This window comes from Colius striatus, chromosome 1, assembly GCF_028858725.1.
Source record: "Colius striatus isolate bColStr4 chromosome 1, bColStr4.1.hap1, whole genome shotgun sequence".
NCBI lineage: Eukaryota > Metazoa > Chordata > Aves > Coliiformes > Coliidae > Colius > Colius striatus.
Genome location: NC_084759.1, coordinates 25,022,972 through 25,039,091, shown reverse-complemented (window position 1 = coordinate 25,039,091; position 16,120 = coordinate 25,022,972). Strand labels below are relative to the sequence as shown.

Genomic DNA, 16,120 nt, shown 5'->3' with positions numbered 1-16,120 from the left:
AATTATGCCTTTTGTTTTTAATCTTCAACAGCTTCCAGGTGGTTCGCTTATTTTTAACTCACTCCAGCAGCAGCAGCAGCTGTCACAGTTTTCTCCACAGCAGCAATCTCAGCAGCCTACAACCTGTAGCCCTCAGCAACAGGGAGAACAGGTGTGTGCCAGCAGCCCTCAGTGCAGGGATGGAACAGTTTCTCTTCTCCCCATCTCCACAAGTAAATGAGCTGTTACCTCATGTATCTGAAGCAGAGAGGCAGGAAAAGTCAACCTCCAAAACCTTCTCAAACTGCATAGACTGCAGTGTTGCCATGGCTGGAGTTGGGTTATACTCCTTCATTTACATACTGTAGAGAAGAGCTAGAACAAAAAAACTGGCTCAGTGGCGTCTGACTGTAGCACAGAGAGCCCACGGTGTGAGTGGTGTAAAATGAGCTCAGTATTGTCCTGTTTATCCTACCTAGCAGGTACATCAGAGGGACAGAGAAAAAAACACAATTAGGATTAACACAGAGTAACTAAAACTTACTTGCACTGCTGTGAGTTGGCTTACAAATTTCGCTGCTGTAGTTCAACAGAACGGTGCTCTGCACCAGAGAAAGTATCAATTGACTTTAAAGCCATAATCTTAAGATATTTGCACTCTGGCTGCCTGGAATTGGTGTTAAAGGCTTTAATCACTGAAGAAGTTTAATGTCTTGATGGAGACCAATCTGTCTGTTCTCAAAATGACAAATTGTGAGTAGTTGGTTCTACCTGTGCCTGAGAATCTTCACCAGCACTGACGCAGCAGCTTGGGAAAGCTCCTGCTCTATTTTTGTGTTCTTAAGCTCCTGTCTTCCCAGAGGTGCAAGATTTCTGTTTACCAAATAGTATCTCCTGGATACTCAGTTTGTCATAATAATTTTGCTTGTGCTACTTTTGATAGTTCGTAAATGAGATGCCTGTCTCAATTGTGTTTGTTAGTGTCTAGTCTTCTGTGTCACAGGCCTTGTTCTGGAATGTGGGACGGTTTAATGGGAAACTCAGATTTGTTCTCAGAATCCAAATGTCAGCTACTAGTCAATTTACTGGGAAAAAAAATCATGCAAGCTCAGACTGGTGCGTTTTGTTGTCAAAACACTGAACTCCAAGGGCAGTTACAAAAATACTGATGTAAGCGTAGTCCTTGGAGCAGAAAGTTCTTCTGGAGGAAATCAGTCTCTCTGCATTGGCTAACTTGTCCTAAGGAACTACTCTCTTACCACACCTAGTTGTAAAGACTAAGGTCATGAGCTAAAACAAGCCGTTATCCATACCAGCTGCCTCCTTTTCACTGAGGACCAGAATATGTATGTTCACAGTGCCGTAACCCAAGTGCTTACTGGAAAAGCCTATGCCCCAAAAGACCAAACAATTTTCTGTGCTGCTAACAGAATATATACATTCTGATCTCACACTTGGGAGTTTTCCTCAGATTGTTGGTTCTGTGACCTTGTCTTTCTTAGTCATCTTCATCAAGATGATGATGTGTTCATGTAGAGTCTTGGGGTGGGGTTTACCAAGATCTTAGGGGCATTGTTTCACATGGTTATTCTAAGCAAGTACTGCAACAGCTTTGGTTTTTTTTCCTGACTGATAAGCCACGCTGTTTGCTCCATTTGCTTCATTTCCCCACCTTGTGAATTGGTGTGTAGTTGGTTGTAATCAATGTGGAGGTTCTAGAAGAGGACCTTTTGACTTCAGGAGACACTAGGCCAGCTTCCACAGATTCCAATGTTTAGTGATTACTGGGAGAATTATTCTGAAAGTAGCATTTTAAAAGCAGGATTTGCATTTTGGTATGAAATTAAGGAGTGGCACAATATGAACACATGAATGTAAGTTTCAGGCTTTGTACATTTTGATTGAGTGAGACCTTTGCACATGGGGCCACCTGAAGACTTTGGGGTCGGGTGCGGGAAAAGGAAATTGTTCTAAGATGACAACCATAAACTGTAGTCGCTGCTGAGTGCTGGGAAGTTGAGAACTACCTGGGACTCCTGCTGGGTAACAGTCATAATACAGTTTCTGCCAAAACTGAGCTGTTTTGGGGCATCTGTTCGTTCTACTTCGACAGTGACTACATTACAGCCTGTATCTGCACACACTGGAAGATGTAGTATGAAATGTTTTTAAATGGCTCTTCAAAAGTTTGCCTTCACACTGGCTTGTTGACTTTCTCATTGATACCAAAGTTTGGTAATAAGGATCAAGCTTTTCATTTTCGCTAGGGGTCTGACCAAGGTCCATCCAATCAAGATCAGGCATTATCTGCCCAACAAGCTGCTGTAATTAACCTGACTGGAGTAGGGAATTTTATGCAACCTCAAGCCACAGGTATGTGCTTGCCGAGCCTCCTTCTGTAGTTACGTGTGTCTGTTCATAAATTCCCACTGAAATGAAGTTTGGTCTTAAAGAAGTCTTACCTTGGACCAGAACAATTTACTATTTGTTACCAGCACATCAATGATACAAGAAATACGGGACTTTCAAAGCACATGTTTTTCTGCTGTGTTTGGCAGTGAAGTGTAGTAAATTGATAAAATCACATGAAAATAAGTCACACTTGATGGAAAATGCAGGGAACTTCAATGCCAGACTTCATTGAGGAATGTTTCTTTAACTATGTGCTTAACATCTGGTACGAGAAACCTCTTTGTGTCTCCACACACACTTCATGATCTAATTCTGTTCTAACTAACAGAGTATGTATATCATGTATACTTTATTCTGCACTGTTTCCAATTTGACTCTGAAACTAATTCTATTGATCTCCCTTTTCTGCTGCACTCTATTCCTTTGTCTTCCTTCCCTGACCCTGACAAACTCACCCTGACCTCTTTGACCCGCCTGCTTTCCCCTTCTCCTCTCTTAGTGTTGTCTCAGCTTGGCTCTGCCGTGAACAGACCTGGGCAAAGCCTTCCTCAGCAGAGACTCCAGCTCTCTTCTGCCTTACAACAGCAACAACAACAAGCCTTGCAGCAGCAACAGCTACAAGTAATCCAGCAACTTCACTCCAACTGTGTTTAAAAGAAAAAAAAAATTCAGAAAACTATTAAAAATACAATTCTCATCTCCAAAACCAAAACTCTTGCCCCTTTACCTGTTTTTTAATGTCTTTCTAGTCCCACAACTGAAAAAAAACCCATGAATTTGGCAAACTGTGTCATGAATTATTTCCAGCCTGTGGTTCTCTCAGCTTGGAGCACTGAATTTCTTTTTGTTCATTTAAGCCATCCACCTTCCTGATTTGCTGACATTCAAGGAGTGCTTGTGGCACATACCTAAACATGCTCTGCCAGCTGCCAGTAGATTTCAAAACAGCATGTGTGTGTAAGTACCTGCAGGTACCAATGTAGCGCTGCTGCAGGCAGTACATGGATAGAACAGCTCTGGCAAAGCATTTCCTTTGGCATTCAGATGCTTTATGAAAAGAATTTTTTTGTTTAGCACACAGCCTCCCCTTTGTGATACATACAGAAAACACATCCAAGGCATACACTGAGAAGGCATTACATTAACTTTGTGCCGCGTAACCCAAACTGAAGTTGCTGAGTTACTGCAGTTACTGCAATGGAGAGAAAGGGCAAAGAAACAAAGCTCTCCAAGTAGCCGTGTGAAACGTTGGAGACACCCTCAGCAGGCTTCTGTGCCACTGGTGCTGCTTGACTGTGCTCCTTGCCCCAATGCGTGGTGTGTTCCTTTTGTCGACCTGGTGCTTCCTCATTATTTTCATTCCCTCCCGCCCCTGTTCCCCTCATTCTTGCTGGTGTCAAACAGCTTTATGGTCAACACTTAACAGCTTCTTCTCCCCCTTCTCCTTCTTGGCAGCAGTTGCGATTCTTGCAGCATCAAATGGCTATGGCGGCAGCGGCAGCAGCGCAGGCAGCTCACCGGCGGCGGCAGCACCCTTCAGGCAGCCCCTCAAAAAGTAAAAGGAAGAGAGGCACACCAGCCCCCCCAAAATCCTGAGGCTTGCTTTGCCCCCACCCCCACTCTGTGTTGAGCTACTCGAGGTGGTCCTGCTCTGACAGGGGCTTCGGACTAGATGATCGTTCAAGGTCCCTTCCAGCCCTTGAGATTCTGGGATTGCGTGTTTTATAGTACTGGTCAGAAAATGAACTTCTGACATTACACTGAAATAAATGAACTGGTTTTGGAAGCCAGCCCTACAGACCTTAAGAGATTTCATCCTAGAAAGCAGCTAGGGTCGGGTCTCTTCAAGTCACCTAATTTTTTAACAATGTTTTATCTTGTATTTTTTACCACTCAGCAGCATTGTACAGAGGATAAGAGTAAAGAAAATTTTAGAAAAAGAAATGAACTTTGTAAATGTAGTATTGGTATTTGTTTATTTAGTACAAAAGGTTTGTGAACACTGTAACAAATACAATTTTTACAAATCCATTTTTGAAAAGCTCTCTCCTTTTATTCACTTGGGCTTTATACTTTTTATTACTTTGTCTATCAGCGTCTTTACTTCTTTGTGTCTTGTAATTGCTCTGGTGATACAGTCCTGAAGCTTGGCTCCTGTAAGAGGACTTCCACCTAAAAATTAAAGGGAACAAGTTGGCTTTCTGTTTATACTTCAGTCTTCTATCTCTAACTGTGTTTTCCAAATGACTATAAAATAATACAGTAATTCTCATGACAAACACCTTTAACCTGTGGAATGCACAGCTCCCCTGACTGTTGGAGGCATAACAGGAGACATGTTTGAAAGCTGTCCTTTGCTGTACTTAGGTCAAACTGGCACTTGAGTTATGCCACCTTCTTGAAAATGAATTTCAAGAGCAAGTCATTAAATCAGTACTGGAGCAGACAGTCCATTCCCATAACGCACTCCCTTTTTACAAAGAAAAGCAGGTACAGAACATCGAGGTCAAGAGAAGGTTATAATCCCATCACTTCGGGTTAATGAACTGGAGGAGTACCTGGTTTATGGACAGAACACAGTCTGCCCTCATCGTCGGTTACAACAGTTACTGTTCCAGTTGCTAAGTCTTCTTCTTCAGCAGTTGGATCAACGATGAGTAATGTGCTTGTGAAAGAAAAGGGCAGGCGCGTTAGTGGATGTTGTTTCATTAACGGTACTACACAATGCACACAACAGTAATTTTTACTGTGCTCTTACAAAATGCTTGTAGGTGGATTTAGGCTCAGCTGTTTTCTTACTAAAATACACTGATTTTAAAAGAACCCACAAAAAAATGTGAGCGACTATATTCAAGTGCACACAGCTGTCAAAATACTGGCTGCTGAAAACACAGCTTTGCTTATGCCCACGTGTGACAGGTTTGTGATGGCTGTGTGTGCAGGAAATGCCATGAACTGCCATGTGCAGTGTGCACTCACAGGTTTCATAGTTGCACAGACAGATGCAGTGGTGTCGCTGTACTAATCTCTGCCAGAGCTTAAGGCAAAAATCATTTCCAGTGATAAATGCACCAAAGTAGTTCTCACTTTCTTTTAGAAAAAAACCCAGCATCACTCAGACTGGGAATAGTTCAAAAACGATTTACTGGGTAAAACTTAAATAAGTTATCATGCTTCACATCATTATGCACATCGTTAAAAGAGTAAAGATTCTTATTTTTTAACCATTTAATAAGTTAAAAATAGAGCAAACCAATGGGGGGAAAAAGAAAAGTATCTAAACTGTAAGCCAACTTTGCACAAGAAAAGCTTGGTCTTGAAGCCAAACCAGCAGCATTCAGCCTTAGTTTCTTTAAAAACAAATTAAAACCACGCTGCCATTGCAAACTCTTGGCTGAAATGCAGGTATCATGGCAGGAAAGACTTCATGTTTTCATGAAGCCTCAGTTAACACTGGTAAACTAAGATTTAGGATTGAGGTAGTGAAACTCAGTTTAGCTCCTGGAGTACAACTTATGTCAGTGATGTTTGCAACAAGCTTGTGGAAAAAGTCAGTACAAGGCTTGAAGAACCGCTTACACAAACAGATGGAAGAGTAACAGACTTTTTCAGCTTCAACTCAACGCATAATTGATGGTTTTGTGGGTAATTTGAAACTTTGCTAGTTTCCAACTGCCCCTTCACAGCACTACTGTAATGAAAAGGTGAGTCTGTAGCGACACTGCTGAAAAGCACTGCGGCGTTACTCCCGCCAGCAGGCAATGGGCAGCAGCGGCACCGACGGGAGCGTGCTGTGGGGCTGTGCAGGGCGCTCCTCCCGTGCTCCGCGCGCGCCGCCACGGTCTCGGTAACCCAAAGTTTTATTGATTCCAGGAGGGCTTTTACATAAAAGAGGGCTGTGTCAACAGCTGGAGAAAAACTAGTAAGCCAGAATTAAAAAACAACAAAACTAAACCACACACCACAGGCACACACAGGTACAACTGCTCGGTATTTTGGTTCAGGGGCTAACAGGAGACTTAAGGAACTTGTTTGATGCAAGAGTCAGTTTCAGGGAAAAGAACAAAGCCCAACAGACTGTCATCAAAAGCTTTCTTCCAAAGGCAACTTCTTTGTCTATTGGTAAGTACCTGTGATTTGTGTGCAAAAAATATCTCGCTGACAGCTGTCTGCCCATCACACTACCCAAACTACCTTTCAGTCAATGCCAAACTTCAGGCCCAACAGTGCTGGTATTGAGGCAATTAACAGAGACACTCTAAAGTACTGAGAGCTTTCTGCTTTGATTCATTTTGGTAATCACTTGGCCAACACTGGATTTCAGCACTTCTCCCATCTCATATTTGAAAGAAAGGGCCTGATGGCCATTTCAGCGAGTACAGGCTCGTGTGCTGTAAACCCCTGACATCTCTAAATATACCCATAAATACAAAGTGGTTACAAACTTACTCATCAAATACAGCAAATGATGTGGCAACCGGATGCTTTCTGACAACCAACGGATTCTTCTGCTTTAAATTAACTTCTGACAAACCAGTTTCTTCATTTATAGTAACTGATGGCAACTGTACTGAAGAGAGGAAAAAATGACAATGGTATAATATTAAATGTTGCTGAGCTTAGCAAGCCTAGAAATGTCAAACACTGCTGAAATATTTAAGCTGATCCTTCAAGCCACTGAGGATGGATCAGAACAGAGTTTTGGCTGTATTGTTTGTCTTCTGTATAAAAAAAACCAAAAAACCTTGAACTTGAGGTAAGTATCTTAGAACTACCCATTCAAGGAAGTATTGAATTTTTCTCCTCAGGGTAACATTCTTCCTTACATAGAAGCCTTTTCTGCTTCCAAAATGCCATATAATTACAACGCTTTAGAGTCTTACTTAACAAAAAGTATTTTTCCCCCCAAAAGCCTACTGGACATATGAAAACCAGGAGTACAGCCTCATCTCATGAATTTTGTATATCTGTAGAAAGAGTGCGATCTGATCTTCAGACAGCTCGTATGGTGTTGAAGACAGGCAAATCGAGAGCAAAGTAGCTGCAGGAATTCAAAGGCAAGCAATTCACAGAAAAGGCCTTGCTGCAAGCCTCCCTTCATGCCGCCTCCTATAAGAATAGACAACCCACATACCTGCCAATGATCAATGTTGCACAAAAAGAGGTTTTTCAAACTATAACGCATTAAGGTAGGAGGCATTGTGTTGTGACAGACTGTTTGTGTAAGTAAAGTCCCCAACAACTTTCTCCGTCTACCCAAATTGTACCACTGAGGTCAGACTGATCCAAGCACTGAAGCTGTTTACAGTCACTGCTGAAAGACTCAGACCCCTGACACAGAAGAGTACGTGGCTGTTAATCTTAGAGCATTAATACACATAGAAAAAGATCCTTCTTCTTGAGTGTTAGCCATCCCTGGCAAACACACTATCACTCCCACTTTACGTTTGTGTGTCAGTAATTCAGCTTTCAGTGACAGGAAACAAGCTGACCTCAGGAACTGTAGACCAGCTACCCATTCATCGCTCCTCAAAGCTAATGTATTTCCCCAAGCCACACTAGTCAGAGTGTGTCTCTTGCTCTACAGGAGACTTACCATTTTTTAATGCTGCTAACAAAGCGAAGACACTGGCATCCAAGATGTTTCCATCATAGTCCAGACATATGATATCACAGTACAACACCCAGGCAAGCTATCAAAAAAGGGTTGCACATGTGAGATGTTAGTGGCTAAGCAAATGTTCCACAGTGAAGATATGCTGGACACGTGAACAAAGATACTTATTTCTACCATGCCATGTTTACACTTCAGATGTAAACCAAGCTATGAAGACTAAAAAGCAAAAACAATGACAAAACAACCTATAACCCCAAATACCTTCTTTACCATCTCAACTCTAATCTGGCTACCATGTCCCACTTCACTTTGAGATGTGACTCACCTTGCCATTTGCAATACACAGATCCTCCTTTGCTATTACCTGTGAACTAAAACAAAATGAAAGAGTAAATCAGAAAACAGAAAATGATCTCACAGGGTTGTTTGTGTTTTTAATGTATTAAGGTGGTTCTTACCTTTCAATCACATCTGCAATGAACTGGCTTGCTGCTTGAGCCTCTTCGCCAGGTGGGCCAGAGCGAAACCTTGTTGAACACAGGGATGGCAGCTCTACATTTGGAACTAGGGAGCAAGAATCACTACTCATAAACTGAAGAAAGCAACAGGGTATCGCAAATAGAAATGAGACAATATGCACTTGCAGTATCATTTTATGTACTTCAAATGAAAGGCAAGAGCAAGAATTTTTCAGCCAAGCCTCCCTTCTCCCCTCAAAGTTATGCATGAGTTTGTATTAAAGAACTTGTAGAATTCAGAAACCATACATTCCAGGAGAAGCACACGCTCCTAGCCACCATCTTCTGTTTGCAACCCTGCTATGAATACCGTGACTTTATACAAACTCTTCTTTAAGTGTTAGACAAGTAGATCCAGAAACAGTAGCATTTTTATCCTCCTTGCCTGACTTTACTGGTATGCCATCTGCTTTTCATCAGCCCTTAAAACCTGACACTTTAGACATGAGGCAAAAACATGCATAAACCTTTGTGAAAAAAAAAAACCTGAAGCATAATCAAGTTCACTGAAAACAACATACTTTAGAGATGCCTTGTAAAAAGATTTAGTCTAAGCTCTCAGTTCCACTGAATTATTTTATTTCAAAAGAAACTCCAAACACGAGTGAGGATGTACCCCTGGCACTTCTACAGTTCTACGAGAAATAAACAAGCTTCATTTCACTGTTTTTAAGAGTAACATTTTTTGCCTGCATGGACTGCAAGACAAAAGTGACTGTGCCTTTGCACAACCTTGCATACCCCATCTTTTAACTACCTTCCCCCTCTTAACATAAATACTTCTTCCTGCTGCACATTTGTTTTCAGCCTGGCCTGAAACCATCAGTAAGAAGGCAGCTTTGCATAGAAAACTTGCAAGCAAAGCAGGGGGAATTCTGAAATTTCCAAAGTACTCCTGCTTGTAGGTCAATTTGGAAACTGATTTTAATGCAAGTAATACAATTTTACCCAAATTCATTCTTTTAAGAAGCCTTCACAACACACACAATCTGTCCCATCATTACAGCCTTTCAGCTGAAGCAACACAAGACCTAAGACCCACCCTGAAAAGCTTACCGATGTATCCCTTGTCAGCAGAATCTGCTGCGGGTGCAGCAAGTTCCTGGAGAGCAAAGACAAAAATGACGAGCTGAATTTTGTACAAAAGGGTTTTCCAACTATTCTATACACAAGAGGACATTTTCTTGCCAGTTTTCAATACACTGAGATTTAAAAGAGCCATTTTTAATTGGTCCCTGTCTGTATTTTTCCTATGGGAGAACTCAATACAGAGATGTGTGGTGATTATTCTCACAGTTCACAGCAGGTCAGCAGTAAAGTTGAGGCTACAAGGCACTTAATAATCCAGCCAATTAATTACCAATGCACTCACTGATCAATGTTCAGTAAGTCTTCAGCTATATAGCTTTTGGCAAGAAATAACAAACTTTGTGTTTGCATATCCCTTTCCTGGTGCTCACTAGACACCACAAAACCATCTGTTCTCAGACTACAGAGGTAGCATTAGACAAATTATACATTAGCTTTCAAGTCTGAAAGTAACTCAGGTGCCTTACATGCATATTATTCTATCTCTGCAGAAGACCATTCCAAACACCAACACATAAGTTCAGCTGATAGCTAAATCAAAATAAAAGCCAACCATACCGCTTTAACTCCACAAATCACCGTGGTATTTCCTAACTTCACCAGGGCAGAACCATCTGCAGTTGTAATAGAACCTGAAGAGAGAAAGTGCTGTTCAATAAAACCTATTTTTCCACTCAAAGGGCCTTAGTCAACACCCACCTTCACAAAGTGTTTGCTTTCCATCATTTTATCCTAAACACAGGCTAAGCAAAGTCTCGATGAATCCCAGGGTGGGAACAGAATGTCTGTAAACAGTCAGTCACACAGAATCACACAGACTGGCTGAGGCTGGAAGGGACTGCTGGAGGCAAGTCATTTGGCCCGACTCCCTCAAGCAGGGCCACCTATGGCCAGTTGGTTAGGGCCATGTCCAGACAGCTTTTGAGTACCTCTGAGGATGGAGACTACAACTTCTCTGGGAAACGTGTAACAGTGCTCAGTCACTCTCATGGTAAAAAAGTGTTTCTTCATGTTCACAGATAACCTCTTGTGTTCCAGTTTGTGCCCACTGCCTCATGTCTCGGCAGTGAGCACCACAGAAGATGGGCTTTGTCTTCTTTACAGCCCCCCTTCAGGTATTTATACATATTGATAAGGTCCCCTCAGCCTTCTCTTCTCCAGGCTGAACAGTCCCAGCTCCCTCAGCCCTTCCTCACAGGAGAGGTGACCCAGTTCTTTCACCATCCTCATGACTCTTTTTGTTTTCCAGCCGGGTGGCCCACAGCATATATTGGTGCCTGAGGTGTTCATCCTCAGGTGTGGGATTTTGTGCTCCTCCTCATTGAATTCGAGGAGATTCCTCATCAAATTCAGTTCCTCATCAAAGCCCATTTCTCCAGCCTGTTGCTGTCCCTCTGGATGGCAGCACAATCCTCTGGCATGTCAGCCACTCTTCACAGTTTGGTGTCACCTGTATCCTTCCTGAGGGAACGCTTTCCCCCATCATCCAGATTATTAATGATGACGTTGAACAGGACTGGACTCAATATTGATCCCTGGCCTACTTTTTTAAACCAGAAAAAATGGTTACTGTAAGCACACCTTCTGGCTGACTTGCAGCAAGATCTAATGGAAGGCAGTGCTGTGTGATGTGACAGACCTTCAGTGTAAAGTTTGAGCAATAATCAGCAACTATTCCATGCTGGTATAGTAACCTATGTTTTACTTTTACAAATTACAAACTGTAAGAATGGAAGGTAAGGTGCTGCTTCTAAATGCATTAGAGGTATTGAGTGTATAACTGGCTGGCTAGATGAGGGGAGAGCAGCAGATGTCATCTACCTTGACTTCAGCATAACATACTTCAGCATAAAATATGAGATGTCTCCCATAACATCCTCATTAGAAAGCTCAGGCAGTGTGGCTTGGATGTGTGGACAGTGAGGTGGATCGAGAGCTGGCTGAATGACAGAGCCCAGAGGCTGGTGATCAATGGCACAGAGTTGAGTTGGAGGCCTGTGGCCAGTGGAGTTCCACGGGGATCGGTTCTGGGGCCAGTCTTGTTCAACATCTTCATCAACGACCTGGATGAGGGGACAGAGTGTACCCTCAGCAAGTTGGCTGATGACACCAAACTGGGAGGACTGGCTGATTCCCCAGGAGGCTGTGCTGCCATTCAGCAGGATCTCGACTGGCTTGAGAGTTGGGCAGAGAGGAACCTCATGAGGTTCAACAAGGACAAGCGCAGAGTCCTGCACCTGGGAAGGAACAACCACATGCACCAGTACAGGCTGCGGGTTGAACTGCTGAAGAGCAGCTCTGCAGAGAGAGACCTGGGAGTCCTGATTGGTAATAAAATAAATATGAGCCAGCAATGTGCCCTCGTGGCCAAGAAGGCCAATGACATCCTGGGATGCATCAAGAAGAGTGTGGCCAGCAGGTCGAGGGAGGTTCTTCTCCCTCTCTACTCGGCCCTGGTGAGGCCTCATCTGGAGTACTGTGTCCAGTTCTGGGCTCCTCAGCTCAAGGGGGTCAGGGAAGTGCTGGATAGAGTCCAGTGCAGGGCCATCAAGATGGTAAGGGGAATGGAACATCTTTCATACGAAGAAAGGTTGCAGGAACTGGGGCTGTTTAGTCTAGAAAATAGGAGACTGAGAGGAGATCTTAGTAACATTTTAAAATATCTAAAGAGTGGGTATCAGGAGGCTGGGACATCCCTTTTTTCTATAGTAGCTAGCAACAGGACAAGGGGTAATGGGATGAAGCTGGAACACAAAAAGTTCCACTTAAATATAAGAAAAAACTATTTCACTGTGAGGGTGAGGGAGCCCTGGCACAGGCTGCCCAGAGGGGTTGTGGAGTCTCCTTCCTTGGAGGTCTTCAAGACCCACCTGGATATGTTCCTATGCAACCTGATCTAGGTGAACCTGCTTGAGCAGGGGCGTTGGACTAGATATCTCTAAAGGTCCCTTCCAATCCCTACCATTCTATGATTCACTGCTTGAGACAGTTGCTCATCAAGCTTAGAGCAAAGAAAATGCCAGAGGAGCCACTGCCTCATTCAAGAAGAGAGAGCATCCATTTTGCACTGGTCAATACATACACTGCCTTCAGCATCTATAACACACACTGCTGATCTTAGAAAGAAACAACTTTCCACAACCACCTAAACCGTGCTGTGCACACCAGCACAGGAGCAGGACTGAGTAACAGTGCTGAATAACAGTGCTGTATAACATGCATTCTCTTTAATCCTTGTTGAAACTATAAATAAAAAAATTCTTCCTCTTTTTTCTTTCAAAATGCAAGAACCAAGAAAACTGATATAGCAAGTCATTAAGGTCACTACTATAATCTCAGAGTAACAATACCTTGCCCATTATTATCATTCCAAATAAGCACTTGCCTATGTTGACAGTGGTTGCCCGGAATTCACCCAGCTCCCTTCCATCGGGTCGACAGTTCTCTTTCTAAACAAAAATTACAAAGTTCAAATTAGAAACTGTATTTCATTAAATAACACTCCAATATTTATGCTCTGGGAGTTTATATAAAATAGCATTCTCTTTTTTTTTTTTTTTAGAAGTAATACACAGCTCCAGAAGCACTAGGGAAAACTCGATCATACTCCAGCCAGTTTTCCATCAGCTGGCAACTAGTTTGTGGCTGTAGGCCTGGAATAACTCTATTTTTTTTACTATAATTTATTTAGAAAATAAATATAACAATAGATTGTCTCAAGGGTAAGTACTACAGGCAAGGTTCAGAATATCATCCAAGAAAAATACTCATCCAGACCTTAAAACAAGAGTTTCTACCTGTCTGATCGGTTTAGAATTTGTAGGCAATGCCACCCCCATCCTCACTTAGTGGATCTATTAAAGTTATGAAAGTTATGATTTATTCTTATTAGCATCTAAAAGCCTGTCCTGACATAATTTTGTAATAGACAGAAACCTGTACCACCATCTTGGTCAAGTTTAACTCAGATTCCTTTTGAGGCCAATAGAAACATTTGCTCATCAAGTTGAATAGGGACACAATCTGTTGCAGCATCAATGTCACAGACAGATGGGAAAACACATCCTGACAAGTATCACTACTTTTTCCCTGCGCCTGAGTTTTTTGTTTTTCCCTTAGAGTTTCAGGTTTTCATTTGTAAGATAAATTAGAAAAGTAGAAGCAAGCAAGAAAATAATTGTTACAAGCAACTTATGCTTGCATATCATGGTTTACTCACCAAAAATCTTCTGTAATATTCCAATGGTTCCACTGTTCTAAAACAAACAGAAGGAGAAGTTCATATAACAGAATCATAGAACCTTAAGCGTTGTAAGGGACCTCAAAAGATCATCTAGTTCAACTCCCCTGCCAGAGTAGGACCACTTAGAGTAGGTCACACAGGAGCTCATCCAGGTGGGCTTTGAAAGACTCCAGAGAAGGAGACTCAACAACCCATCTGGGCAGCCTGTGCCAGTGCTCCCTCACCCTCACAGTGAATAAATTTTCCCTTATGTTTCTTTGGATGAGCTCCCAAGCAGGTAAGAGATAGCAAAAAAGACAAACAAGCATTAATCTACAGCAACAAATAACTTGAGAATCAATAAGACTGGCAAAGCTGCTTAGGAATATGGTTCAGAAAGATGAGGAAACTCTGAACTAACCTAAGAAGATGTTTTCCTACATTCACTTCCAAAAGGCTTCTTCCTTACAAGGAATCTGCCTGTGCATACATCTAAGAAAAACTACTTGTTTTCACCTCAGTAATCTTGACTACCATTTTTCATTCAAAAGGAGTGTTTATTGAGACAAGAGTGTAGAATGTTTTTTTAAGAAATGCAGAAAGAGTAATTTTATTACAATGTCTGAAATATCTGTCAGCTCAAGGACGCCATTTAGATGAACAAAACAGTTGAAGACAACTTCACGCTCTCAAAATGTTGCAGTTTTTCTCAGAATCTTTAAAAAAATACAATATGAGGAATAATATGCTTCATAGAGAGTTTCAACTGAGAAATATGTTTGTTGTTACATACCACTGACAGCATTTGTGCATTAGTATTTTAAACAGAGAACATTAAAGTAAAAAAATAACCTTCTGAAGCTGTGGTTACTATTTGAACAAAACCTTCTCAGCTTTGTTAAAATAAGCACTCTCAGGGGAAAAAAAATCCCCAAGGATAAGTGGAAAAGGCAAGTTTTCCAAATGCAAAATAATATATAGAGATATCACAACTCATGACAGCATATATGAGTTGACTCCTGCTGGCTGCCTATACATTCATCCTATACTACTATTCTTTAACCCCAACACATGGCCTGTTCTCTTCCAGTTCAAGCAATGGTACTTGATAAACCTCGTTTCATGCATTTAAGCTGTAAATCTGGAAGATGTGAGGTCATGGGAACAGGCTGCCCAGAGAAGTTGTGAGTGCCCCACCACTGAAAGCGTTTTAAGGTCAGGCTGGATGGGGCTTTGTGCCAGCTGATCAAGCAAAAGTTGTCTGTGCCCAGGGGAAGGGGGTTGGCCTATATGATCTCTGAAGGTCCCTTCCAACCCAAACTATTCTACAATTCCAAAAGGAGCAGGGATTTACTACTGTTACTAAGCTCCTTATAACACTTCACTAAACTTGTTCTGTCTGCACTTCTTTCCTTGGACAGAGAAGGCTGTCCTGATGGCCCAGGAGCCACGGGCCAGCTGAGGCTTGCACGACCTCTGGAGGGCATTGGGTCCAACTCCTCACCCAAAACAGGCCCACATGGAGCAGATGTATCACTCCGGGCCTTCTCCACATGCACGGAGTCTCCGAAGATGGAGATATCGCAGCCTTGGGGTTTGGCTGCTCCCCTCCGATACCTACTCAGAACGAGCCTTTACAAGGCTGAACAGACAGTCCCTTCTCGTACACTGCGGGGCTCTGGCTCCGGGCAGCTCCTGGCCCGGGATGCCCCAAGGCCGAGCCTTCGGCCCAGGTGCCGCTCCCCGGCAGTGAGGCGTCCTGCACCGGGGTGTCCCGCGGGAAGAGCCACGGGAAGCCCGCGGCACCCGCCTGCGGCCGGCCACACGGGGCTACCTCAGCCGGGGCCTACCGAAGACCGGGCGGCTGCTGGCGCTGCACACGCCGTAGCGAGCAGCACCGTCACTTACAGAGGACACCCTGGAGCCCGCTCCCCTCCCCGCGCACGCTGCCGGGGCCGGCGCAAGGCGCGGCGATAACGAGGCCAAGGCCCTTCATGCCGCCTCAGGAGCGCGCAGAGAGGTGCGCGCCCTGCGCGAGGCCAACGGGACCCCAGCGCCGCGCCAGCGGGACAACGGCCGCCAGCCCCACCACCTACTTGAAAGCCGTCGCCATGGCGCTGCAGCTGCGGCCGGAAGTGCCGCCGCGCCTGACCCGGCCGGCCGGAAGCCTTTCCCGGCGGCGGCGCCGTTACGGGCGGCGGCGCGGGCGCGTTCCCGCCCCTGTCCCTGCCGCTGGAGGGCGCCCTCGGCTCCCCGCGGCGCGGCCCCTCCCGTGGGCGGCGG

The 16,120-nt window shown here is 43.7% G+C and overlaps 2 protein-coding genes across 10 annotated transcripts in view; one reads left to right on the top strand and one right to left on the bottom strand.

Moving 5' to 3' along the window:
• The window catches only part of SUPT20H (SPT20 homolog, SAGA complex component), a 32,769-nt gene extending 28,347 nt beyond the window's left edge, over positions 1–4,422 (top strand). For 6 of the 8 annotated variants that reach the window (XM_061993933.1, XM_061993916.1, XM_061993892.1 and 3 more), the window contains exons 22-23: positions 2,247–2,352; positions 3,847–4,422. In XM_061993933.1, coding sequence (XP_061849917.1) covers positions 2,247–2,352; positions 3,847–3,950 — 210 coding nt within the window. In that variant the 3' untranslated portion in view covers positions 3,951–4,422. Of the gene's footprint in view, positions 1–31; positions 152–2,246; positions 2,353–3,846 lie in introns of all 8 variants that reach the window. The other 2 variants (XM_061993940.1, XM_061993908.1) reach the window with 2 other exon arrangements.
• EXOSC8 (exosome component 8) lies at positions 4,351–16,112 on the bottom strand. Of its 2 annotated transcripts, none has more exons than XM_061993984.1 (11): positions 15,934–16,112; positions 13,835–13,866; positions 13,001–13,064; positions 10,174–10,247; positions 9,583–9,628; positions 8,467–8,572; positions 8,334–8,379; positions 7,988–8,084; positions 6,841–6,961; positions 4,950–5,056; positions 4,351–4,563 (listed from the first exon to the last, which is right to left on the bottom strand). In XM_061993984.1, coding segments are annotated over exons 1-11 (810 nt in total). In that variant the 5' UTR covers positions 15,935–16,112; the 3' UTR covers positions 4,351–4,447. The 2 variants fall into 2 exon arrangements, with proteins under 2 accessions (XP_061849968.1, XP_061849962.1); XM_061993978.1 differs by having other exon boundaries at positions 13,835–13,871; positions 15,934–16,079.
• Positions 16,113–16,120: the final 8 nt, after the last annotated feature.